The sequence below is a fragment of the Leuciscus leuciscus genome (assembly GCF_965113295.1).
Source record: "Leuciscus leuciscus genome assembly, chromosome: 11".
Taxonomy (NCBI): Eukaryota; Metazoa; Chordata; class Actinopteri; order Cypriniformes; family Leuciscidae; genus Leuciscus; species Leuciscus leuciscus.
In genome coordinates, this window is record NC_138735.1 from 5,817,523 (window position 1) to 5,845,475 (window position 27,953).

The 27,953-nt window shown below is 39.7% G+C and overlaps 1 protein-coding gene and 1 long non-coding RNA gene across 3 annotated transcripts; one reads left to right on the forward strand and one right to left on the reverse strand.

The window, feature by feature from the left end:
• On the forward strand, positions 1-27,929 carry pcolce2b (procollagen C-endopeptidase enhancer 2b). 2 transcript variants are annotated; one of them, XM_082184370.1, is made up of 9 exons: positions 1-274; positions 457-565; positions 3,545-3,800; positions 9,968-10,092; positions 11,367-11,503; positions 11,641-11,804; positions 20,701-20,784; positions 21,781-21,948; positions 27,292-27,929. In XM_082184370.1, the coding sequence occupies exons 1-9, from the start codon at positions 198-200 to the stop codon at positions 27,444-27,446; spliced, it is 1,275 nt and encodes a 424-aa protein (XP_082040496.1). In that variant the 5' UTR covers positions 1-197; the 3' UTR covers positions 27,447-27,929. The 2 variants fall into 2 exon arrangements, with proteins under 2 accessions (XP_082040496.1, XP_082040497.1); XM_082184371.1 differs by having other exon boundaries at positions 3-274; positions 27,316-27,929.
• LOC309509625 lies at positions 3,807-6,298 on the reverse strand. The gene is made up of 3 exons (XR_014209947.1): positions 4,605-6,298; positions 4,300-4,350; positions 3,807-4,248 (listed from the first exon to the last, which is right to left on the reverse strand). It is a non-coding gene; the product is annotated as an uncharacterized lncRNA (long non-coding RNA).
• Positions 27,930-27,953: the final 24 nt, after the last annotated feature.

Here is a 27,953-nt window from a genome sequence, read left to right on the forward strand (position 1 = left end):
GCATGTCTTTGATCACAGGTTTGGAAAAAGGCAGCTGTCGTGCTGCTCCCTCCCACAGAGCAGAACAAACGCTATATTCATCTGCCGCTGAAACTCCCCGGAGCAACTTCAGAACAGACGGAGGACAATAATATCATTAAATGCAGCTGGACGCAGACACGCACACCGTCTGATCTGTTCCACCGTCCGTTCTTACAATGTGGAAGATCTGCGGTGTCCTGATCGCCTGGGCTCTGCTGCTCATCCTGAATGTGCGAGCTCAGTCTCAAAACAGGTAAGTTTGTTCAGTCATGATGCGCGCGCACTGAATGCTCATGTATGATCACTAGCGGCGCGGCGGATCTCACATACGAAACCGCTGTGCATGCATGTCAAAGTTTTATGATACATATAGGCTGTGTTGCAAAAATGAATGCTGCATCGATGCAGGTGTTTATTGTTCTTTCTCTTGTCTAGACAGACCTTCACGTGTGGTGGTAATATCACAGGAGAGTCGGGTGTTATCGGTAGTCAGGGTTATCCGGGCGTCTATCCGCCGAATACCAAATGTGTATGGAGAATTACTGTAAGTAACTGATATGTATTCGGATAGCTGAAATGCCGACTGTAACTGACATGCGTCTCAAAGCTAATATAGTTAAACCATATTTGCATTTCCTGAAGAAAATATTAGTGCCCTGCAGCAGCAGCAGCAAAAAAATAAATAAAATAAAAATAAATAAATAAATATCGCAGCGAAAATATAACAGTTGCCATGTTAAAGAGGCTATGGTTAAAACACGAATCAGAATTCACTATAGCAAAATGAACCAATCAGAATTAATTAGATTCGAATAACACTCTTATCGCCTTTGAATATCATACCTTTCTGTATAAAAAAGTAGGCTATAACTATATCATGAAATAGTTTGCAAACAATCAGTTTAAGTCATTGTTAATATCTGTAACCTTTCATTTGCAAGTCACGTGACCTTTTCACTTATCAGCATTATTTATGAGTAATATGAAGCTTGTTTCTGCCACATAATAAACAAATAAAAAGGTAATTGTGACTTTTTATCTCACAATTCTAAACTTTTTTTCTCAGAAAAGGGAGTTCCCACAATTGCGACCTCACAACACCATAAGGACAAATAATAATAATAATAATTCAGGATTGTGTGATATAAACACACAATTCTGTCTTTTTTCCCTCTCAATTGCAAGTTTATATCTTGCAGTTCTGACTTTATTTCTCGCAGTTAGATATAAACTCAGAATTGTGAGGTATAAACCTGGAATTGTGAGAAATAAAGTCAGAATTGTGAGATATAAGCTTGTAATTGCAGGAAAAACAATCAGAGATTGTTTAGGAGATAAAAATGTGCAGATACCATTCTTATTTTATTTTTATTCCGTGGTAGAAACAAGCTTCCATAATAATCAGTGGGTCAAGTAATGGCGAAGAATACAAAAACACATGAACAGAGAAACCAAGAAAAAAAAGTTGTTACATAGCAGGTAAACAGAAAACACTTTACAGATCTCAAGTTAGCATAGAACCAACATCTAACATTTGTGGAGATTTACATGTTTTTAATCCACAATACATCAGTTTGTCCAGGAATGTATCCATACACACATAAATAGCATAGGTATCTACAGAACTTCATTGAATACAGTGCATGCTGTAATGAACATTGTTCAGTAAGTACAAAGTTTGCATTTTAGACAATCTTTAACAAGTCAGTTTTTTCAGATTTTTTAAATGTAATCTTAAAAAGTTTATAAACAACAAAAACAGATAGCCAAACAGCTGAGGCTGAATTGATCAATGTCCATGTTTGAATATGTCTGTATGTTTAGTGTTTTGTGGGTAAATAATACAAAAAAGAAGTAAAATGTAGTTCTGCATTGCATGTACTGTAGTGATGATGCAATAGAAAGTCGTGGCAAGAATCAGTGTGTGTCTGGTTGTGATCTCCATCTGGTTTGGCTGCTGGCCACATTACATCCTTGTGGCAACTCCAGACTCATTCTAGCATTTTATTGCATTGCCGTCATTGCATATAAGAGACTTAATTGGTGACCACTCTGACCAAGAGAGATTTTCTACTTTATTTAAAAAAACTTAATTAGGGCAGAACCTGATTTCCATGTTGCTGCAGATAAAAAAAATAAAAAAATAAAAAAAATTAAATAAAAAAATAAACAAATTGAATTAAATTTAAATAAAATAATAAATAAAAATGAAATAAATTATATATATATATATACTGTATATACAGCTTATTAGTTTGCATTTCACTGTTTTTATTCTTTTTGAGAGATGCTGAATCTGTTTTTGTGCAAGTGAGATGAGTAAATGCATGTTCACATTTAGCCTAGAACTACAATAACCATCATGCTCACACAGCGCACACAACGCCTCAATACTTATGATTTCTCTCAAAATGAGGACAGGAGAGCTGTCAGCCATTAAATGGGAAAACAAAGTAACTTGCGTTACATTTTAAGCTAGTATGAACCAAACCAATCATGAGATGCATCACAACATTACAAACTTAGTCATTTGAAAAATGACAAAAAAGAAATTACAAAAAAGTATTTAAAACATTTTTTGAGTTAAAATTAAAAAATTTCTTCCGACACTGCAACAGTCATACTATGCCGTCACTCTGCAGCATCTTTTTAAAAAAACCTAATTCAAAATATAATATTTCGAAAATGTTAAAAGAAAATATACAATCCACTCCACTTTAATGCAGTCCTGCAACGTAACATATCTCTTTTCTATTGAATGTTTTCATGTGATACATATTCGCAGGGCTGAGTTCACCAAACTTGAACTTTGGAACACAGCAAAATTTGTATGAACTTGCGTATGAATGGAAGTCAGTGGAACGAAAAGTGGCGTGTGATCACCCCTTTAATATCACAGTGAAATCGTGTTTTTTTTAATGGAATATTGCAGTATTTATTATAAATGATTTATCCTGATTGACAAAATCAAGTCCTGCCTTTCATGTTTTCTTGTTTGAGAAGCAGTTTCACTCGGATATACGTCACAAAAGAGAAGAATAGGCTATCACAACTTCTATCTCATGCCAACCCCATGAAGCACTGAAAATGACGTATTTAAATAAAAAATGTTAGTACAATATAAACGGATGACTATAAGTGTAAAGTAGTGTTGAGCTATTTAAAATGTGTGTATCAGATATCTTTAGAACAGAAGTGCATTCGGTCACATTTTAGTTTAGGGTCCAATTCTCACTATTAACTAACTAATAACTACGACTTTTGCCTCAATAAACTCCTAATTATTGCTTATTAATAGTTAATAAGGTAGTTGTTCAGTTTAGGTATTAAGTAGGATTAAGGGTTGTAGAATATGGTCATGCAGAATAAGGCATTAATATGTGCTTTACAAGTACTAGTAATAAGACAATATCCTAGTATTATGCATGCCAATAAGCAACTAGTTAATAATGAGAACTGGACCCTAAACTAAAGTGTTACCGATCATTCTCTTGGGTCTCAATATGACGTCTGCTTCTTGCAGGTTCCAGAGGGCAAAGTGGTCGTCCTCTCATTTCGTTTTCTTGACTTAGAGAGTGACAACCTGTGCCGATATGATTATGTGGATGTTTATAGTGGCCACGGCAATGGACAGCGTCTCGGCCGCTTCTGTGGGACGTTCAGGCCGGGAGCCCTCGTTTCCACAAGCAACAAGATGCTCATACAGATGATGTCTGATGCCAATACAGCTGGTAGTGGCTTCCTGGCTGTGTACTCTGCTGCCAACCCTAATGAACGGGGTAAGAACATCTTAAAAATGGACCATAAATTTGTAAGCTAATAAGATGTTTTGTTCTGTTCAACTCAGTAAGCCAAAATAGTTTATTAGGTGTTTTAAAGGAATAGTCCCCCCCCCCAAAATGAAAAATTCGTCCTCATTTACTCACCCTCATGTCTTTCCAAACTTATAAGACGTTTGAAACACAAATAAAGATATTTTTAAGGAAATCTGAGATATTTCTGTCCCTCCATTGAAAGTCTATTCACCCAAAACTTGAAAGCGTTCATAAAGAGATCATAAAAAAAAAAATCCATGTGAATCGAACGGTTTAATCCAAGTCTTCTGAAGAGGCACGCTCACTTTATATGATGAACAGGTTTAATGTAGGCTTTTATTTACATAAACATTGATCAGCACTCAAATATGGTAAACATAAGCTCAATTGTACTTGATGCGTGAGAACAAACCTCATTGGTTCTTGTGGAAGTTCAGACGTGCTGCGTAACACGAGAATGAACCTCATTGGTTCTTGTGGAAGTTCAAACGTGCTGCGTAACACGAAAATGAACCTCATTGGTTCTTGTGGAAGTTCAAACATGCTGCGTACATGAGAATGAACCTCATTGGTTCTTGTGGAAGTTCAAACATGCTGCGTAACATGAGAATGAACCTCATTGGTTCTTGTGGAAGTTCAAACGTGCTGCGCAACACGAAAATGAACCTCATTGGTTCTTGTGGAAGTTCAAACATGCTGCGTAACATGAAAATGAACCTCATTGGTTCTTGTGGAAGTTCAAACATGCTGCGTAACATGAGAATGAACCTCATTGGTTCTTACATGCTTAACTCACATGGATTTATTTGACTATCTTTTTATGAACTTTTTGAAACGTCAGAGTTTTGGGTAAATCTCTCAGATTTCATTAAAGATGAACAAAAGTCTTTTGAGTTTGGAACGACATGAGGGTGAATAAAGGATGACAGAAATTTCATTTTTGGGTGAACTAACCCTTTACGGTTTAGTTCAACAGTTTGTTTGTTTTTTGTGTTTGGTTGTAATTTGGTGTTTATATACAATCATACTGCCCAGCTCTTCCAAAATATGATCCATGTTTCTGTCCATAAACTCAGATGCTATTACGCTTGGATTGTGTTTATGTGGGCAAAGGTCATCTTTAATGAGCAGTTAAGAGCTATTTAACATCTGACAGCTCCTAGAGAAGTCAGAGGTCAGTATAACGCTAGCTGGAGAAAATAAATGGATCTTTAATGTCCCAATATAAACCGTTTCCGTTCAGTAAATCACCGAAAGACCTTGTCGATTTACACAAAAGTAAGAAAAACCTGGTTTTACTTTGACTAGTTAAAGAAAATGGGATTTTCTCTGCAGGGTCTGACAGTTGATTTAGAACACTCCAGAGGAAGCTAGAGAACATTGCTGTGTATTTCATGGCATGATGTGGAATTTCTCACAGACGTTTTCCCAGTGAATCAGTGATTGGTCAGACCTCCAGGGGCTGTCTTGCTCACTGAGTAACTGTATAAGTGACGAGACGTCTGCTTGGCTGAAGCAAGACAGCTGGAATGTTAATGATTTAGATTGTGTCTCTGTTTGTTTGCAGTTGACGGACAGCTGATGCGTGTTGGAAACAATCGAAGCTTGCTGTTAGAGCCACACGATTAATTGTTTCTCGATTCAAACACCCATGCAATCTTATTCCTAATGACAACGATTCAGCTATGTCTATCAAACCTTTGACGCACACGATCACAGCAAACATTCAAATCTGTGTTTGTTGGCGCTGCCGCTGACCCAGCTAGAGAGCAGTAGTCATGTATAGGTATGAAACAGCTTCACAGTCTTTCCAACCACACAAGTATCACTATTTCTGTGTTCCAGTAATTTTAATTATCACAGAAGTACTGGGATAAAAGTTTATATTTCAGATATAAACACTAATGTCTAAAGTAGCGTTCAAAATAGAAGAAAAAAAAACCTTTTCTGTTTTGAAAGTAACTTGACACTTCGAATAAATATAGTATAGATTACATCATTACATACTGGTGAATCGATACTGTCTTTATTTGAAGCTTCATATTACTTTCAAAAGGTGTTTTACAGAGACTGTTAAAAACTTTCATTGAATCATTCATTTGAGAGGTTCATTAAAAATGTATGATTCTTCCAGTAATGAAACATTGAATTTTTTTAATCAATAATACTTTTTTGTCAGAACCTCTAGTAAATGATATGTTATTTTATTTAGCTGTCTATTCAGAATCGTAGGAGAATCGTGATCTCTGTAAAAATAAATAAATACTCAATTTATCCAGAATCGTGCAGCTCTTCTTGCAGTCATCACATCACTGATGTTATCAGGTTTAAGTTTTGTGCCAAAAGCTGTTCCAGTGCTTATTTTGGTCACCCACTATGTGTGAGTCTTATGAAAAAGGGTAATATTTCATTTTTCTATTTTCTAATTAAATGAATTAGAATCATACATTTTCATTAGATTCATTAAATTTCTTTACTGTAAAGTAGAGGTCGACCAATATGGTTTTTTTCAGGCCGATGCCGATGCCGATCTTTTGAAATCCGGGTCGGCCGATGGCCGATTAATGCTGCCGATTTATTTTGGCCGATATTTGGCCGATTATGTGCTTGTTTTTAACCTCTATTTGAAAGATAAAATATAACACAAATTATTACTTAAGATCGACAAGATTTCTCAACAAAAACATTTATTGAACACTTGACCAAATCTGCACTTGTTGTGACCTTGAGATATGTTTGGTAATTGTACCTGAATGAATTGAAAATTTATTTGCTACATTTCAGACTAATATATTTGTTTTCCTTAAAATTTTTATTAACAGTAACTTAAACACTTTGCAGTTTGAATGATGTCTTTTATAAACAAAATGACAGAGTATGTTTTTATGTTTCCACTGTTCGATCGCATCCGCGCCTCTCTCACACACACACACACACACACACACACACACACACACACACACACACACACACACACACACAAATATAAGTAAACACTTTGCGACTTTAAACACACGCGACTTTTCGATCGCGCCCGCACCCGCGCCCCTCTCTCCCTCTCCCGAGTCTCCCTCTCCCTCTCCCACACACCATATTCCAGCAATGCAATCTTACATCGCAGCCTATTTTTTACAGTCTATGATCGCAGCCTGCTTCAGAGCTAAAGCGGGGCTACAGATTAGGTGTCCCCAAAGAACCCGCGTATCTAACAGTAGTTCCGCATTACATGAATTAATTTGCACGCGAGTTTTATTTATTTTTATACCATGTATTCTCCGTGTAAATTTATACACCGAACCGTGACGCCCGTACCGTTTCGGTTCAATACGAATACATGTACCGTTCCACCCCTAGTCTACATTGAAATACAGTCACACATTACACTGTTTGGCCAACATATTAACCGTGTTTAATCCAGCTACTAGTATGCTAAAGTTAACAGCTGACTAGCGTCACGTTTCTAACGTCCGTTTTCAGAGCATCCAAGAGAAGCACAGGCATAACAGTAGCACCGAAATGAAGCACAGAAATCCGCATTGATATTCGGTCCGGTAAATAACGGTCGTTAAGGCACCAGTGCCGTATTAGCACCGGGTCTGTCTGTAGCTACCCAACCCTAGCGACGACGCTAGAAAAGCAAAGCCAGCCCTTCACTAACCTATGGTCACTTTTTTATTACTTATTTCTCTGCATTGAGTGACAACCCTCTCAAATATAAGACACACAAAACAGAACAAATAAAAGTATCAGATTCTCTGTTTGTAAATTGCAAAATTCTTGCTTACTTATTTTGACATGATAGCAACCCTTCTGCTGTGATAATGCAACCTCAACTACGCTATCAATATCCAAAGTAGCCGAACGTCATGTCGCCTATTCATATTTTTTCTCGAAGTTGGCAGTAACATATCAAAAGGTTTTAATTAAATATAAAGGAGTTTTCTCCAAGGAACTTAGCTCCTTCCTTAGGCACTGGATGAGGTCTGCTCACTCTGCTGGAGAATGACTCTAGGCGCAGCGTGCGTCGAACACGTGTTCCACAACAACAACAACACTAGGCTGCCCACAGATGCGCCCGCCTAATAATCGGCTTGATATACTGGATATTGGCCGATGCCGATTATGTTAAAAAATTCAAAAAATCGGCCGATTAATCGTCCGACCGATTAATCGGTCGACCCCTACTGTAAAGGCCCGTACACACCGGGACGAATTTCGCGCGCGATATTCGCCGACGTTTAACGCCTCGTGACTAAACAAAGGGCGCCAATGTGAGTGTGCACACCGACGCGAAAAACGCCACGCGTAAAAGCGTAATTTTTTTTTCAACGCCTCGGGTTCGTTTTTTTGGTTTGACGCGCCGCGTCAAAAACTATCCGACCAATGAGATTGCCGCTTTTGCTCACGTGTCTGGAGCTTCTGAAGTTACAGTAAAACACAACTTGGGGGCGCTCAAACACAAAACGGTCTTGCCGAGCACACATACGTAACAGCGAAGAAGATATACGCCAAGTAGCGTCTACACTGCCCATAGACAGACACTGCCGGGAAGAAATGATGAGGAAGATGCAAGGCAAGATGAATGTAGAGCTGCTGGTCTCGGAATAAAGAACTATATGACAAACGCGACAGCGACTACAAAAATCTTGTTAAAAGAGAACTGTTATGGAGTGGTATTGCAGAGTATAGACTGTTATGGAGTGGTATTGCAGAGTGTAGACTGTTATGGAGTGGTATTGCAGAGTATAGACTGTTATGGAGTGGTATTGTATTTCTGTTTTACATTAAGCGCCATCTAATGTCAGGGAATGAATTTGCATGTTCACTCGGCTCATCATCAGCGAAAATCGCTTGGGTGTGAACACAAAAAACGCGTTGAAAAACGCTGGCGAATAACGCGCGCCGATATTCGTCCCGGTGTGTACGGGCCTTAATACAGTGATTTGTTCTGTATAAAAACCGTTATACAAATTTTTCATTAAAGATACACTATGTAACTTTTGGCGCTCTAGCGGTTGATAAACAAAACTGCATGTGTCTTGTGGAAGAACATTGTAGCCTGAGCTAATTCTCCCTGTTTATGTATGGAAATTCCCTGTTAACAACGATGTTCTAAAAACGGAAAAGTTTTTCCTTTGCATTTTTCACGTATAGACAACACCAAAATGATGCCCGTTCACACGGATCTGCGAGAAAGGCTAAATAAACGCTGTATTCTGCTGCCAGGCCAGTAGTTGGCGTTGTCACTTTGTAAAGAAACTATGCGCCTATAGACTGAACACGTAATATGCACAAATTTCACAAAATGTCACAAATTTCACAAATCAGTGTTCAAAAGTTTGTGTTTTCAGGCCCCCAAAATGCCATTGTCGTGTAAATGAACGTCCAAAACGCATAAAAAGTTGTGTAAACAGCCCCTACAATACTCTGAATATAAAACTTATTATAGATGTATCGTAGGGATTCAGGATCAGACAAAAACATGGTTTGGAAGATGGATTTATGTACTCGCTCATTATATACATTTTGAATAAAAAAAAGTTACAAAGTGTACCTTTAAAATTAGTGTACATTATTGTAAACCTGCAAATGGCTTACTTGTATTTGAATTTGTGACATGGACTTGTATTTCCTTGTGATCTTGGGGTGAAATATGATTGGAAACATTTATGACGGGTCTAGTGACTTTCAATCTTTTTAGTATAGCATAGCAATCCAAAAATCCTGTTTAAAATGGCAGAGAGGTTTATAGTGCAATTTCATCATATTTTCTGGGTCAAAAATAGGCTTAGCACCTTTTAATATGCGCACCAAAATCAATACACACTGCTTTCGTTGGCATACAGTTCTAGAAGCATCAGCTTTGGATAAAGGGCTTTGGCAGCTGTGTTGAAGGATTAAGGCAGGAACTGCACGCTGGGACCAACAAGTCTGTAAACTCTCTCGTAATGACAAGACTGCAGGGAAGTACATTTTAGAGTCCGCCAATGATGGTGCTGTGCAATTATCTCATGCATTCCTTTTAATTAGGGGTGAACGACCTCACACTGGATGCTTGGTCTATGTTTAGCGTTTCTCTCGTGGAGTTTAGGAAACATTTCCTAAACGTCTGTCTGAATGGATGTTTACAGGGGATCAGTACTGTGGTGGGAGATTGATGAAGCCATCAGGAACCTTCAAGACCCCTAACTGGCCAGAGAAAGACTATCCTGCTGGAGTCACGTGTTCTTGGCATATAGTAGCACCCAAGAACCAGGTGGACTCATCATTATTTAATTTTTTATCCTTAACTTGGCTACAAAAACAATTAATGGCTTAACAGTATTTGTACGGAATTGATCTGGATAATGACTCAAAGGGTGTGTTCTCACTTGTACTTCAGTTCTCTTGGTTCTTCTTGGTCCAGACCAAACAAAAGGCATTTAGTCCTGGTTCGCTTGGCGTTCACACTGTCATTTTTAAGACCAAACCTAAATGTATGTTTTGCATTTGCATTTGCACAAACAATGCTGTGTGCTAGGCTAAACGTGCTTGTTGTATGCGCGCATACATATGATGATATTTCTTCTAACAGAAGAGCTTACAAAATATGTAAAGGAGTCAAAACAGTGCCAGGAATGCAAGGAGACACAGCTCTGACACCTGTACCAAACTGTGGGCAACATAGCTTGAGACGAGACAAGAAAAACCATGTATGCCCGATCTGTCCTTTTTATGGTCGCATCTTGTGACATCACAACCAGTTTTTGTTTCGTTTAGATGTCTTTGGTCTATGTTGCCAAATAGATCAGTCTAACCGCACCAGAGTTTGTTTGGAATAGGACCGAGACCAATTTTTTCAGTAGTCTCAGTCCACTTGTTTGGTGCACACCAGGGTTCGGATGGCAGCATTCCCGCTTATTCAAATGAACCGCACTAACAGAGCAATCGCACTAGAGTTTGTTTTAATCAAAACCAAACCTGCCAAGTGTGAACACACCCTAACTTTGCAACATCGACACTGTTATTGAACTGAATTGAATTAACATTGAACTGACTTGAGCTGAATAATGACAATATTTTCTTCTTTATAGCTGCTTATAGCTGAATTGAAATTTTCACAATTGATGAACTTTGCAACTTTGACATTGAACTGAAATAAAACAACACTTAACTAAATTGAGCTGTAACACTATTTTCTTTTGTTGTGCTGTTTTATACCTGAAATTGAATTAGATTAATTATTAATTTTAACACATTAATACTTATTTTCCTGTTTATCACAGTGAAGCTGCTTTGAAACAATCTGTATTGTATAAAGTGCTATATAAATAAATGTGACTTGACTACAACCATGAATTATACCTCAAAATATAATTATTTTTCTAAGCTTTTAGACTTACGATTTTTACCTGGAGGATATTAAAATGGGTGAAAAAATCCCAGTTTTACAAGTAGCGTTGATTAAAAGTGTAATGCCATCATCATTATTTCAGATATTCCTTAATCGTGTGTTTCGCATTTAGCTTAAACATTTGTCCTTTTTTACAGATTATAGAGGTAAAATTTGAGAAGTTTGATGTGGAGCGGGACAACTATTGCCGTTACGATTACGTAGCAATTTTTAATGGTGGAGAAATCAACGACGCTAAAAGAATTGGGAAATATTGTGGAGACAGTCCACCAGCGTATGTATCAATGCATCATATATATCATATCAAATGCATTACATCAGTCCTTTGCTCTATATTCAAGATATAAACATGCTGCTGTTAGCAATACTTCTTTATTTGCCCTTCACATTCTGTGTATCTCTCTGCTTTAGGCCTGTGTTCTCAGAGGGAAATCAGCTCTTCATTCAGTTCCTCTCAGATCTCAGTTTAACAGCGGATGGCTTTATTGGTCATTACAAATTTAGACCAAAGAAGTTTCCCTCCACAACCGTTCCACCAACCACAACAGCACCACCCACTACCACTAGACCTATACGTAAGTATTCTCCGTAATCATACTGCATGTAGGTGGAGAGTTTAATGTTAGCCTACATTATAGGTGTTGACTTACAGTTAAAGAGGTCATATTATGGCCTTTTACAAAGTCTTGATTTTGTTTTTGAGGTCTACTAGAATAGGTTCATGCTCAAATCTTTCATATATTTTAAATTGTTGCAGCACCTCTCTTCCCAGTCTGTCAGTAACGCTTTAGTTTAAATTTAGTTTAGTTTAATTTAGTTCCGGTCTCTAAGAAGTCCCTCCTTCTGAAAAGTGCAATGTGCTCTGATTGGTCGGCTAGACCAGTGTGTTGTGATTGGTCAACTTCTTCGAGCGTGTTTCAGAAATGTCACACCCCTTACCATAATCACGAGTTTCAATGCTCTACTTACACAACTCAACCAGGCCTCGCCCCCTTTATTTTGCGTATGCTTTGGGTGGGAATTATTTAAATGAAGAATATTGTCAAGACTACAATGGAGGCGTTTCAGGGATTTCAGAAACAGTGTGCACTGATATTGAGAATAACTCCCTTTGTAGACCTTTTTCATGCTTAAACAGCAACATTACACACTAAAGAAAGTTGAAAACGTTAAAAAAACTTAATAGGTCCTATTTAAAAGTCAATGACTACTCATTAAACATCCCTACTCAAAAGACCAACCTGGATTTACCTGCTGCCATGTTAACGGTTTCAGCCATTTGTCACCAGCCATTCGGGTTTTCCGCAAGATGAAACTAGTCACATTAGAAATGAATGAATTAGCTTTCTAGCACCTTATGAAACTGCAGTCATATAAGGCAACATGTAATCGCATTGTACATCTGCTACATACACGTGTTCAGTCCATTAGATGAAGATGTAGTGGAAAGTAAATGATGCAAGATCACTCAATGCAAGCCTGCCAATGAGAGATGGAACAAAAAAGGACAATTCCTGACACTGTGTGCATTTGATCACGTTGCTGGCAAAATCACTCTTAATCAGTATTTGTGTCATGTTTTCCAGTAAAATTGCACTGGATTAAGACTTTTTCAGAAAAATTAAATCTGACCACAGTTGCTCTTCATTATTTGTCTTTGGCTAGGGGAAACAAAAGGGAAACTAGATGCGAAAGTTCGTCGAGACAAACTTTAAGTTGGCTTGAGAAAGTTTGGACCGTAAAGTTTTTTGATAGGCGGTTGCTAGGATGTTATGGGTGGTCGCTATGGTGTTTCTAGGGTGTTTTGGGCAATTGCTAGGGTGTTCTGGGTGGTTGCTAGGTGGTTGCTAGGGTGTCCTGGGTGGTTGCTAGGGTCTTTTGGGTGGTTGCTAGGGTGTTATGGGTGGTTGCTAGGGTGTTTTGGGTGGTTGCTAGGGTATTCTGGGTGGTTGCTAGGATATTTTGGGTGGTTGCTAGGGTCTTTTGGGTGGTTGCTAGGCGGTTGCTAGGGTGTTCTGGGTGGTTGCTAGGGTGTTTTGGGTGGTTGCTAGGGTATTCTGGGTGGTTGCTATGCGGTTGCTAGGATATTTAGGGTGGTTGCTAGGGTCTTTTGGGTGGTTGCTAGGCGGTTGCTATGGTATTTTGGGTGGTTGCTAGGGTATTCTGGGTGGTTGCTAGGGTATTTTGGGTGGTTGCTATGGTCTTTTGGGTGGTTGCTAGGCGGTTGCTAGGGTATTTTGGGTGGTTGCTATGGTATTCTGGGTGGTTGCTAGGGTCTTTTGGGTGGTTGCTAGGCGGTTGCTAGGGTCTTTTGGGTGGTTGCTAGGGTGTTTTGGGTGGTTGCTAGGATATTCTGGGTGGTTGCTAGGCGGTTGCTAGGGTCTTTTGGGTGGTTGCTCGGGTCTTTTGGGTGGTTGCTAGGGTCTTTTGGGTGGTTGCTAGGGTATTCTGGGTGGTTGCTAGGCGGTTGCTAGGGTGTTCTGGGTGGTTGCTAGGGTGTTCTGGGTGGTTGCTAGGGTGATTTGGGTGGTTGCTAGGGTATTCTGGGTGGTTGCTAGGCGGTTGCTAGGGTCTTTTGGGTGGTTGCTATGGTATTCTGGGTGGTTGCTAGGGTCTTTTGGGTGGTTGCTAGGCGGTTGCTAGGGTGTTCTGGGTGGTTGCTAGGGTGTTTTGGGTGGTTGCTAAGGTATTCTGGGTGGTTGCTAGGCGGTTGCTAGGGTCTTTTGGGTGGTTGCTAGGGTGTTCTGGGTGGTTGCTAGGTGGTTGCTAGGGTGTTCTGGGTGGTTGCTATGGTATTCAGAGCGATAGATAGATACACACACACACACACACACACACACACACACACACACACACACACTCAAACAGACTACCTCGCTCACACACTCACTCAGACACACACACACACACACTCAGAGTTTATGAGTTTAGAGTTTATAAGTATAAATTGATGTTTATAAGTGTACGAGTTTTTGAGTTTAGAGTTTATAAGTTTAAATGAGTTTACAGTTTATAAGTTTGAGTTTAAGAGTTCAGAGTTTATACATTTATGAGTTTAAGAGTTCATAAGTCTATGAATTCATGAGTTTATAAGTTAATTAGTTTATAAGTGTATGAGTTTAGAGTTTATAAGTTTAAATGAAGTAAATTTAGTAGTTTGAAGTTTAATTTAGTTTGAAGTTTAATTTAGTTTGAAGTTTAATTTAGTTTGAAGTAGATAGATGAGTTTATTAGTTTAAATGAAGTAAATTTTGTAGTTTAAAGTTTAAATTAGTTTGAAGTTTAAAGTTTAATTTAGTTTGAAGTTTAATTTAGTTTGAAGTTTAATTTAGTTTGAAGTTTAATTTAGTTTGAAGTAGATAGATAGATGAGTTTATTAGTTTAAATGAAGTAAATTTTGTAGTTTAAAGTTTAAATTAGTTTGAAGTTTAAAGTTTAATTTAGTTTGAAGTTTAATTTAGTTTGAAGTTTAATTTAGTTTGAAGTTTAATTTAGTTTGAAGTTTAATTTAGTTTGAAGTAGATAGATAGATGAGTTTATTAGTTTAAATGAGTCTCAATGGCTCATATAGTATATAGAACGGCAGTTTGGTTTAGTCTTCAAGGGATTTAGATTTGAATTTTTGTCGGTTGGTCAGTTTGAAAAAGTCAATGGGAGTTTTTCCGAGTTTTGATCGTCATTTTTAGGAAAACCGTAAGTCCGATCAGTTAGAAAAGATATAGCATACCGAGTCAGAATAGTCTGAAGGTCTGAGCCGAGTTTGGAGTATGTAAAGTTAAAGCTCTAGGCTGTATTAAAGTTATATTTTTTTAGTCTCAGAAGAAGAATAATAACTAGATGCGAAAGTTCGTCGAGACAAACTTTAAGTTGGCTTGAGAAAGTTTGGACCAGAATGTTTTTTGCTAGGCAGTTGCAAGGATGTTATGGGTGGTCGTTATGGTGTTGCTAGGCGGTTGCTAGGGTATTCTGGGTGGTTGCTATGGTGTTGCTAAGCAGTTGCTAGGGTATTCTGGGTGGTTGCTAGGCAGTTGCTAGGGTGTTCTGGGTGGTTGCTATGTTGTTGCTAGGCGGTTGCTAAGGTATTTTGGGTGGTTGCTAGGGTGTTGCTAGGCGGTTGCTAGGGTTTTCTGGGTGGTTGCTATGGTGTTGCTAGGCGGTTGCTAAGGTATTCTGGGTGGTTGCTAGGCGGTTGCTAGGGTGTTCTGGGTGGTTGCTAGGGTCTTTTGGGTGGTTGCTAGGGTCTTTTGGGTGGTTGCTAGGTGGTTGCTAGGGTGTTTTGGGTGGTTGCTAGGGTCTTTTCGGTGGTTGCTAGGCGGTTGCTAGGGTGTTCTGGGTGGTTGCTAGGGTGTTTTGGGTGGTTGCTAGGGTATTCTGGGTTGTTGCTAGGCGGTTGCTAGGGTCTTTTTGGTGGTTGCTAGGGTGTTTTGGGTGGTTGCTAGGCGGTTGCTAGGGTGTTCTGGGTGGTTGCTAGGGTGTTTTGGGAGGTTGCTAGGGTATTCTGGGTGGTTGCTAGGGTGTTCTGGGTGGTTGCTAGGGTGTTTTGGGTGGTTGCTAGGGTATTCTGGGTGGTTGCTAGGCGGTTGCTAGGCTATTTTGGGTGGTTGCTAGGCGGTTGCTAGGGTGTTCTGGGTGGTTGCTAGGGTGTTTTGGGTGGTTGCTAGGGTATTCTGGGTGGTTGCTAGGCGGTTGCTAGGGTCTTTTGGGTGGTTGCTAGGATCTTTTGGGTGGTTGCTAGGCGGTTGCTAGGCGGTTGCTAGGGTGTTCTGGGTGGTTGCTAGGCGGTTGCTAGGGTATTTTGGGTGGTTGCTAGGGTATTTTGGGTGGTTGCTAGGCTATTTTGGGTGGTTGCTAGGGTCTTTTGGGTGGTTGCTAGGCGGTTGCTAGGGTATTTTGGGTGGTTGCTAGGGTCTTTTGGGTGGTTGCTAGGCGGTTGCTAGGGTGTTTTGGGTGGTTGCTAGGGTATTATGGGTGGTTGCTAGGCGGTTGCTATTATATTTTGGGTGGTTGCTAGGGTGTTTTGCTAGGGTGTTCTGGGTGGTTGCTACGTGGTTGCTAGGGTGTTATGGGTGGTTACTAGGATGTTTTGTGTGGTTGCTATGGTGTTGCTAGGGTATTTTGGGTGGTTGCTAGGGTGTTTTGGGTGGTTGCTAGGGTGTTTTGGGTGGTTGCTATGGTCTTTTAAGGTGGTTGCTAGGCGGTTGCTAGGGTGTTTTGGGTGGTTGCTAGGGTCTTTTGGGTGGTTGCTAGGATATTTTGGGTGGTTGCTAGGGTCTTTTGGGTGGTTGCTAGGTGGTTGCTAGGGTGTTCTGGGTGGTTGCTATGGTATTCAGAGCGGTAGATAGATAGATACACACACACACACACACACACACTCAGAGTTTATGAGTTTAGAGTTTATAAGTGTACAAGTTTTTGAGTTTAGAGTTTATAAGTTTAAATGAGTTTAGAGTTCAGAGTTTATTAATTTATGAGTTTAAGAGTTCATAAGTCTATGAATTCATGAGTTTATTAGTTAATTAGTTATTCAATTTAAGTTAATTAGTTTATAAGTGTATGAAATTAGAGTTTATTAGTTTAAATGAGTTTCATTGGCTAATATATATAGAATGGCAGTTTGATTTAGTTTTCAAGGGATTTAGATTTGAATTTTTGTCGGTTGGTGAGTTTGAATTTTTTTAGAATGCCCAATGTTAAGTCAATGGGAGTTTTTCCGAGTTTTGATCGTCATTTGTAGGAAAACCGTAAGTCCGATCAGTCTGAAAAGATATAGCATAAAACTTCAGATCAGTTTGAGTGTCTGAGCCGAGTTTGGAGTATGTAGAGTTAAAGCTCTAGGGCGAGTTTGAGTCAATAGTTTCCACAGAAGAATAATAATAATATTAATAATAAGTTTAAATAGGATTTCAATATGTTGGCTTTCTCAAGCCAACTTAACTAGATGCGAAAGTTCGTCGAGACAAACTTTAAGTTGGCTTGAGAAAGTTTGGACCGGAAAGTTTTTTGCTAGGCAGTTGCAAGGATGTTATGGGTGGTCGTTATGGTGTTGCTAGGCGGTTGCCAACGTATTTTGGGTGGTTGCTAGGGTGTTGCTAGGCGGTTGCTAGGGTGTTCTGGGTGGTTGCTAGGGTCTTTTGGGTGGTTGCTAGGTGGTTGCTAGGGTGGTTGCTAGGGTCTTTTGGGTGGTTGCTAGGCGGTTGCTAGGGTCTTTTTGGTGGTTGCTAGGGTGTTGCTAGGGTGTTCTGGGTGGTTGCTAGGGTATTCTGGGTGGTTGCTAGGATATTTTGGGTGGTTGTTAGGGTCTTTTGGGTGGTTGCTAGGGTGTTTTGGGTGGTTGCTAGGTGGTTGCTAGGGTGTTTTGGGTGGTTGCTAGGGTCTTTTGGGTGGTTGCTAGGTGGTTGCTAGGGTCTTTTGGGTGGTTGCTAGGCGGTTGCTAGGGTGTTCTGGGTGGTTGCTAGGGTATTCTGGGTGGTTGCTAGGATATTTTGGGTGGTTGTTAGGGTCTTTTGGGTGGTTGCTAGGGTCTTTTGGGTGGTTGCTAGGCGGTTGCTAGGGTGTTCTGGGTGGTTGCTAGGGTCTTTTGGGTGGTTGCTAGGCGGTTGCTAGGGTGTTTTGGGTGGTTGCTAGGGTCTTTTGGGTGGTTGCTAGGCTGTTGCTAGGGTCTTTTGGGTGGTTGCTAGGGTGTTTTGGGTGGTTGCTAGGGTATTCTGGGTGGTTGCTAGGCGGTTGCTAGGGTCTTTTGGGTGGTTGCTAGGCGGTTGCTATGGTGTTCTGGGTGGTTGCTAGGGTGTTTTGGGTGGTTGCTTGGGTATTCTGGGTGGTTGCTAGGCGGTTGCTAGGGTGTTCTGGGTGGTTGCTAGGGTGTTTTGGGTGGTTGCTAGGGTATTCTGGGTGGTTGCTAGGCGGTTGCTAGGGTCTTTTGGGTGGTTGCTAGGGTCTTTTGGGTGGTTGCTAGGGTGTTCTGGCTGGTTGCTAGGCGGTTGCTAGGGTGTTATGGGTGGTTACTAGGATGTTTTGTGTGGTTGCTATGGTGTTGCTAGGGTATTTTGGGTGGTTGCTAGGGTGTTTTGGGTGGTTGCTATGGTGTTCTGGGTGGTTGCTAGGATATTTTGGGTGGTTGCTAGGGTCTTTTGGGTGGTTGCTAGGGTGTTTTGGGTGGTTGCTAGGGTCTTTTGGGTGGTTGCTAGGCGGTTGCTAGGGTGTTTTGGGTGGTTGCTAGGGTGTTTTGGGTGGTTGCTAGGGTATTTTGGGTGGTTGCTAGGGTGTTCTGGGTGGTTGCTAGGGTGTTTTGGGTGGTTGCTAGGGTGTTTTGGGTGGTTGCTAGGGTATTCTGGGTGGTTGCTAGAATATTTTGGGTGGTTGCTAGGGTCTTTTGGGTGGTTGCTAGGCGGTTGCTAGGGTGTTCTGGGTGGTTGCTAGGGTGTTTTGGGTGGTTGCTAGGGTATTCTGGGTGTTTGCTATGCGGTTGCTAGGATATTTAGGGTGGTTGCTAGGGTATTTTGGGTGGTTGCTAGGGTATTCTGGGTGGTTGCTAGGCTATTTTGGGTGGTTTCTAGGGTCTTTTGGGTGGTTGCTAGGCGGTTGCTAGGGTGTTTTGGGTGGTTACTAGGATGTTTTGTGTGGTTGCTATGGTGTTGCTAGGGTATTTTGGGTGGTTGCTAGGGTCTTTTGGGTGGTTGCTAGGCGGTTGCTAGGGTGTTTTGGGTGGTTGCTAGGGTGTTTTGGGTGGTTGCTATGGTCTTTTGGGTGGTTGCTAGGCGGTTGCTAGGGTGTTTTGGGTGGTTGCTAGGGTCTTTTGGGTGGTTGCTAGGATATTTTGGGTGGTTGCTAGGGTCTTTTGGGTGGTTGCTAGGGTGTTCTGGGTGGTTGCTAGGTGGTTGCTAGGGTGTTCTGGGTGGTTGCTATGGTATTCAGAGCGGTAGATAGATAGATACACACACACACACACACACACACTCAGAGTTTATGAGTTTAGAGTTTATAAGTGTATAAATTGATGAGTTTATAAGTGTACAAGTTTTTGAGTTTAGAGTTTATAAGTTTAAATGAGTTTAGAGTTCAGAGTTTATTAATTTATGAGTTTAAGAGTTCATAAGTCTATGAATTCATGAGTTTATTAGTTAATTAGTTATTCAATTTAAGTTAATTAGTTTATAAGTGTATGAAATTAGAGTTTATTAGTTTAAATGAGTTTCATTGGCTAATATATATAGAATGGCAGTTTGATTTAGTTTTCAAGGGATTTAGATTTGAATTTTTGTCGGTTGGTGAGTTTGAATTTTTTTAGAATGCCCAATGTTAAGTCAATGGGAGTTTTTCCGAGTTTTGATCGTCATTTGTAGGAAAACCGTAAGTCCGATCAGTCTGAAAAGATATAGCATAAAACTTCAGATCAGTTTGAGTGTCTGAGCCGAGTTTGGAGTATGTAGAGTTAAAGCTCTAGGGCGAGTTTGAGTCAATAGTTTCCACAGAAGAATAATAATAATAAGTTTAAATAGGATTTCAATATGTTGGCTTTCTCAAGCCAACTTAATAATAAGTTTAAGTACAATATCAGTAAGTTGGCTTTCTCAGCCAACTTAATTAATACTTGAAGCTAAACTGTCTTTTTTTATTAATTTTTTTTATAAATGCTCTTATTTTGAACTTATTTTTTTTAAGAGTCCTGAAAACAATTGATTTGGGTTTGCACAAAAATATGAAGCAGCACAACTGTTTTCAACATTGATAATAAGAAGAAATGCTTCTTAAACACCATGTCAGCATATTAGAATGATTTCTGAAGGATCATGTGATACTGAAGACTTGAGTAATGATGCTGAAAATTTAGATTTTCCATCACAGAAATAAATGTCAGTTGAAAACTATTCAAATAGAAAAAATTTACTTTAAAGTATAATTAAATTTAACATAATTACTGTTTTTACTGTATTTGTGATCAAATAAATGCAGCCTTGGTGAGCATAATAGACTTATTTAAAAAATATTACAAAATCTTACAACCCCTAACCTTTGTGAGCTATATATATATATATATATATATATATATATATATATCCTAACATTTCCAAAATTTGCCATTTGTACACAATCTGTGAATTATGTGAAAAGCATTTAAACATTGTTAAATTATTTTAAATGGTGTTAAATAGAGCTGGGAGTACAACACTGCTACAATACAAAAAATGTACTGATATTATTTCATGCATATCATTTAATCTAAATTGAATTACTTAAATTGTTTAATTTAATTAAGTAAATATATAATCGACAGACAGGACATTCAGGCAAATTTCCATCCTTTTGTTCTTCGATATTGGCTTTGATATCCAATTTCCGGAGCTTGAACCTAACCCATACTTTCTCACTTTTTTTACGCATGTACTAAAAGACAGACTCCGCTGGCTCAGAGTCAGCATGCTACAGTAAAACTTTTTGAAGTTTATTTTTTGCTATCTCTGCTCTCCTCTCCAGCTTTGAAGTACTCTGCAGCGCTGTGTCAACAGAAATGCAAACGGAAGGGAACCCCTGAGAGCCACTACTGTTCCAGCAACTTTGGTAAGAGCAGCACTCTGCAGTTGATACTAACTTTTTTGCTGACACATGAAGACAAACACGCACAAGCGCAAAGTGAGGTGGGAATTTGTAGGTGGGGGGCATCAGAATAAGTGGAAACAAGCAGTGATTATTCACATTTAGTCTATAATCTTGTACTCTTCACAAGGTGCATGTTTTTATGGCTCTTTTTCAGCATGCTATCTTTGGCCTGCTGGTTTGTGTCAACGTGTTTCAAAAGATTCCTTGAGCATTTTTTGCCCTCAGCACAGTGGATTTGTGTGTGGGATACAGTGCTCTAGTGTAAATAGACTGCAGTGGACTGTGGATAAACCGCTGGTAAATGGGAGTGTTGATTCAGTCGAGCTCTTTGACCGCAGTCGCTGCCCCTGGAACAGGTCTGCAATGTTCACATCCAGGAGCTAGTAGATATTTCATTATGATTTCTGCTGTTTACTTGGATTTGCATATGGGGAAATCCTGTGGTTGGTGGAGACCAGAGTCATGATGAGAAACAAGACCTGAATGTGAACGAAGGTGGAAAATTACATGCACATCAAGTCATATAGCTTTAATCACACCCTTTATGTACTGTGGGAATGGATAAACACAAGTTTATGAAAATAAATGTTCAAATAATGGGCCTAAGCCATATTTAACATATCCTAATTTTACCATTTTTAAACTACTACTTCTACTATTTGGTCTATCAGGAGGAGTTGATTTTGAAGTTTATTTGAAGTACTAAAAACAGTGTTGGCGTAATGCATTATAAGTTATGTAATCAGATTACTTTTTTCAAGTAACTACTAAAGTAATGCACTACTTTTAACTTTACAATAAAATATCTGAGTTACATGTTCAAATAAGTAATGGAAGTTACATTGTTTTCCCATTTGTTGACTGAAAAAATAAAGAAAAGCCCCCAAATTTAGATAATTCAATCACATTTGAATTAGTGGTCTCTAATGTGTTGTTTTTATCTTTTTGACATTTTAGTGATCACTGGAACCGTTATTACCGCTGTAACGCGAGAAGGTAGCATGTACGCCACCATCTCCATAATCAATGTCTACAAGGAAGGTAACCTTGCTATCCAGCAGGCTGGCAAAACCATGAGCACAAAGATTGTCATCCTTTGCAAGAAGTGCCCCTACGTCAGACGAGGTGAGTGCCTGCCTCAGCTTGTTGTAAACAGTAACACCTAAGCCCAACGTATACTAGTGTACATGCACAGTTATATGCAAAGCCTTTCAAAGTATTATCCATTTGACGCATGCGCATTACGATTTGCACTACCCTTCTGGTCTACAGGAGATCACCTGAAAAATATCTCCCCAAGAGTTATAACCCATATACACATCTTTTTAATATTTTAGGCTAGAGTTGTACAAATGTGGGTACTTTCTAACCTCACTGCCCAGTCTCTCATCCACGTAGCCGTCCATTGTTGTTGTAGCTGCCACAAGCTTCTGTCTCTGTTTATTCAGTTTATTCTTTGACTACCTCGTGAATCAACGGCCCTGGGGCACTGTTGTACGGTGACCGAGAGAGCTCAACACGCTGCAACTCAAGAAAACGCATGCAAATAGAGAAAACACCAGAAAATTAAGAAAACATCTTCATCAGTTTGACAACACATGTGCTGCAAATACTCACAATGCAACCAAATACAGAAACGTGCTGTAAATAGCATAAAGCTCAACACGCTGCAAATGAGGAAAACATGCAAATAGAAAAAACACCAGCAAATTAAGAAAACATCTTCATTTTAACAGCAAATGTGCTGCAAATGCTCACAACGCAATCAAATACAGAAATTTGCATGCGTTTTCTTCAGTTGTAGCACGTTGAGCTCTCTCGGCCACCGTACTGTTGACACATTGTGGACGATCGAATTATTGCAAAAAACAAATAAACATTTCAGTGCATGTGCGACCTGTCCGTACAAAGTGTGTGCAGTTAGAAAACTTGGGCTGCTGTCTGTACTGTGTTGATGATAAAATTCACGTCACACGCACTGTACACAGACCCTAGAGAATGTGTAAAAAGTGAAGTATACTTTGGGCTTTATGTGCTAGACAGTTTTATCTGCCACAGACATCAGCTAAAACACATTAATGTAACCTCTCATATTGAATAAGTAGTTGTGTTCCTGTTAGTAATGCTTGTTTGCTTCTCGGTGTGTAAAAATAAAGGAATATTTCAGGTTGTTTTCCACAAACTATAATCATTTCCAACAGGCTTGCTATTGAACTAACTGTGAGCTTAATTTTTTTGTAAGATAAAAAATATTAAGCCTAAAAAAACTAAAGTATGAACTTAAAAACTGTTCCCTTTCCAAGCAGCTAGTTTCTCTTTAAGGTGCATTCAGTAGTTTGGTGTTTATTACAGTGTTCCTCATCAGCTGCCGCTGCTCTGTAGATACACCAATAGGCCGACCATAATGCTGTTTGGTGATGCAGAAGAGTGAAAAACAGACAAAGCACACTTACTATCGTGCTTTACCAGTGGAGATAACAGTAGAATCAGTACCTGAATGACCGAAGAAGCAGAAAAGGCCAAAGTCAAAAAACAAGCATAAACATTGGTATGCATTCACAATGTGTAAATATTTGATGACAGAGGAAATCCTGAGTAGTGATGCCCTCGTGGCTTTTTTGTTTTTGTTTTAATTATTGTGTGGCTCTCTCTAAGGCTACGTTCACACTGTCAGTGTTTGGGATTGACAACCGCATTTACTTTGTCCCATTCACACAGCAACTTACAGTAGCATCTCTAATACTGTCTGTATTAACGTGCAACTGGAGTCAAGCCCATATTCTCCTACCAGTAATCATAGCTACTAATCTAATCATAGGTAATCATAGGTAAGACTGACTCTGGTGACTCTGTGATTCTAATACTGTTAGACCTAACCTCGGCTTTTGATACAGTTGATCATAAAATCCCGACTAGAATGTTTTGTGGGCATCCAGGGAACTGTCCTCAGTTGGTTTAAATCATATTTAACGAATAGAAGTTTCTCTGTTAGACTGGGTAATTTTGTAACCACAATCTGGATGTAGTGAAATTGTGGTTTTCTCAAAATTTCTTATTTCTGAATTAATCTAAAACCGAGGTTATAGTCTTTGGCCCCCATGAAAACTTTAAGAGCAGTAACATTGACCTGGGTTACCTTGGTCCTTTTACTTCATCATGCATTAAGAACTTAGGTGTTTACTGGGATAAGAACCTCAAATTTGAAAAACTATAATGCGGTGAAATAAATGCGGTGATTAGTTCTTGTTTTTTTTTCAGCTACGTCTTCTCTCTAAGATTTAAATCCTCTCTCTCTCTGAGAAAAATCGCTCGTCTCCAATTAGTACAAAATACCACTGCAAAGTTCCTCAAAAGAAAACGTAAATTTGATCACGTTTCTCCAATTTCGAAATCGCTGCATTGGCTACCTGTGCATTTTAGAATTGAGTTTAAAATTATTCTCTTTGTTTTTAAATCCTTAAATAATCTGGCACCGAGCTATTTGTCTGAGCTACTCTGTCCATACAATCCCACACGAAATCTGAGGTCTGGTGATAAGAGACTTTTATCTTTCCTCAGATCACGATTCAAGTCAAGTCAAGTCAAGTTTATTTGTATAGTGTATAGTATTTATGATTAAAGCATAGAGGAGATAGAGCCTTTGCTATTGCTGGCCCTAGGCTGCAGAATAGCCTTCTGGTTTACATCAGATCGGCACTGTCTTTAACTGTTTTTAAATCTCCTCTTAAAACCTACTTTTTTTTCTTTAGCTTTTAATTCATTGTGAGCTTCTGTCACGAATGTGTGGTTTGCCCTTGTCTCTTTATCTTGTGTTTTGTTCAGCACTTTGGTCAGCCATGTTTGCTGTTTTTAAATGTGCTATATAAATAAAAACAAACTTGAAACTTGATAGCGACCGTGACCAACAAGTCAACAAGTGACAAAGTAATACCAATAATGGCACTTGTCCAAAAAAAAAAAAAAGTCATATCACTTTTTAGGTAACAAGAGTCCAAACGAGCCACGAGTTCATTCATCAAATCTTCATTACCAACAGGTGACAGCATCTTTTATATCTTGTATGGAGAAAGGAGCATTTGAATTGCGCTTATGTTTGTTTTCGAGTTACTTGCGCAACCCATGTTCTCTGAATAGGGAACAAGATGCTGCATAACGATGCTGAAATGGGGTGGTTCTGATTGTCTGAACCCCAATAGAATCACACCAATTTATTGGCTGATGGAGTGGGCGCCACCTCAGCACAGCTACGTCACTCACTCTTGATGTAGTGAACCTGCATCAGCGTCTCGTTCCCTATTCAGACCACTCATTTACCACTGAGCTGACCAATTCTCCAAATACACCTGACTAGGAGATAGGGGCGTCCAGTAGGAAGAATTTCTCCTTTTCACGAATCTCAGTGAGATTCAACCAAAAATGCCATCATACCCCCAACCACATGTGCACTGGGCCATTTCATTAAGGAGGTCCACTTGGTAGGCCTGAAGAATGACCAAGGCATTAAGCGCCATATCTGCCTGGCCAGCAACCATGTAGGATTTGGAAGTGGTCCTACAGGGCTTAGAAGGGAGCTTAGACTTTCGAGATGGAGCGGAAGTGGGGTTTTTTTAATGCAACGTCTGTGCCTGAGGCATGAACTCGCTGGAAACCGCTGCACCCGAAACCCTACAGGTGGAGGGGTTGGCTAGTAGGCTTTCAATGTTGAGCCTCTCAGTAGCATTGTTAGCACGCCTATGGGCTCAGTGTAGGTCGCACTTCCTAGCCGCTAGGTGGGAGAGCGTCGGCCGCAGGCCCAAAATCCTCCGAATCAGATGCTGCGGTGAATAAAACATCCTCTGCATACCTCTGAACTGGGGCATAAATCATTTAGTTTTTCATAGCCTAGCGCTCGACATTCCCGAGCCTCGGAATCATGAATGGCCTCAGCCGCTTCATTGCCAAAGAACGACGGGTGAGAGCGGTTGAATCCTTCTCAATGCAAACAAGCAAGCCTCACGTCGGTTAGCTTTTATGTTTAAAATTCTCACAAAACCTACAGTTAGAAGTGCCATAAATAGCCTCGCGAACATGCGACAGGCTTACCCTGCAAGTCGTTGCTTGCAATGAAGCGAAAGCACTGTGGCTGGCAATGACGCAGATCCACTGTGCTCACAGAGAGGAGAACAAAGCAAGTTCCATTTTGTGCGGTCGCTGAAGCACAAAGAGAGAATATCCTAAACAAAATCGTTTAACTAGCGCGGGCCAGATAAACCGCTTCTTCTGAAGAAGAAAATCTGAGGAGCAGATGGCTTGTTCACTATATCAAAAATGAGCGATGGATCGGTGCTGAGGCGGCGCCCACGCCATCAACCAATAAACTGGTGTGATTCGATTCAGGTTCAGACAATCAGCACCGCCCCAAGGGTGTTTCCCTCTCTGTCTCTAATTTACCGAAAGCGAAACCACACATGATAATCCGCAACACATGGTAGACGCGCGTTTATGCAGAGCAGCGCAGCGGTCTCACACTGTATGACGTGAAAACTATTTGTCCAGTCTGTTTCCATTCACACAGCAAAGTTTTTTTTCGAGAATTTGATTGTGAAAATTTACAGCTGTGAGTTTGGTTATAGAAGATTTTAACTCCTGTAAATAACTGTACCATGTGTGAATGTAACTGTATCAAAGGGATAGTTCACACAAAAGTGAAAATCTTTTTCATGAAATTTGAGAGCTTTCGGTCCCTCCACTGACAGCCTATGTAACTACCACTTTCAAGCCCCATAAAGGTAGTAAAGACATCATTAAAGTAATCCATGTGACTTCAGTGGTTTAACCTCAGTTTTATGAAGTGACTCGAGTGCTTTTTGCAAAAAAAACACAATTTACCATTTTATTAACAAAATATTAATCTTCAATGCGCGTTCACGAGAGCACCACGACGCATGCGTCTTGAGCTGACGTGATAGCGGCAGTGCGTGCAGGTGTGTTGGAGATTTCTTTCTGGGGCTTGATAGTAGTAGTTACGTAGGCAGAAAATGAAGGGACATGGCCTAAAACTCACTAGTATCAGTGTAATTTCCATAAAACTCAGGATTGATGATCCACATCGATAGATGGCAGCGCAGCGTTTAACACCATGGTATTGTACTTAAAGAACTCAAAGAACAGCAATGCTAATGATAGCTAAATAACTACTGAATGCACCTTTAAATAAACAGTTCAGACAACTTTACTACACCTAGAAGAGGTGAGTTATGGAAATGTTTACTTTTTCGTAAAAAATAACCAAATGCGAGTTTGGAACAACAAGGGAGTAAAAAATGGCAAAAAAAAGTTTAGTAATGATGATTTTTCATGACGAAATCTCACTGTCATATGTTTATACAGTATATAAACATATGGAGTGGATAGAGCGAGTGAGGCCCCAGAGAAAAGCTGATCCAAAGCCCCCCCTGAATGTCTCTGCCGTTCCGTCACTGCATTCAGGTTTTATTTGTGTGGTGTCGCTAGGTTTGAACTACATCTTCATGGGCCAGGCAGATGAGGAGGGCCGTGGAATGATCGCCCCCCATCATTTCATCATGGCTTTCAAGGCCAAGAACCAGAGGGCATTTAACATGCTGAAGAACAAACGTTGCTGAGCTTTTACGGAAAATCTTTGGTCTTGAAATCCACTCATGGGTGTGTGATGTCTTCATATTTGCCCTGCATGTCCCAACTTCCTTCATCGCCCTCTTCTGAGGAGGCCGAGGACTGTTGAAGCACGTGGCACACACCTGGTTGGGCTCTCTTGGTTCCTACTTCTCTTCTTACTGTTGTGATGAGCATCAAAATGACAGCAAGAGCAAAAGTAATAAGACATGTCAAGAATACTGGAATGTAAAGAGCAAGATTATGGTGTTTTGAATGGCACAGTTTATAAGATATTTGTAGATTTTTGATCCAATAACAAAGTTAGAGGAGCTAAAAGGCAATAAATTAGTAGCACATCTTTGCTGTTTTTGAAATCATGCTGGATAATATTTAAATATTTTCAAAGAAACCTATTCCTAGAGGTGAATGTTAAGTTATAAATTATTTGTTTTATGAGAGGAAAAATAAAGTTCATTATCAGTTAAATCTTGGATATTGTCTTCCTGTTTTTATTT

Coding starts and splice junctions, on each gene's coding strand:
- pcolce2b (XM_082184370.1), top strand. CDS start 198: ATGTGGAAGATCTGCGGTGTCCTGATCGCCTGGGCTCTGCTGCTCATC. Junction 3,801..9,967: donor TGCCAACCCTAATGAACGGG/GTAAGAACATCT, acceptor GGATGTTTACAG/GGGATCAGTACTGTGGTGGG. Junction 11,504..11,640: donor TGTGGAGACAGTCCACCAGC/GTATGTATCAAT, acceptor TCTCTGCTTTAG/GCCTGTGTTCTCAGAGGGAA.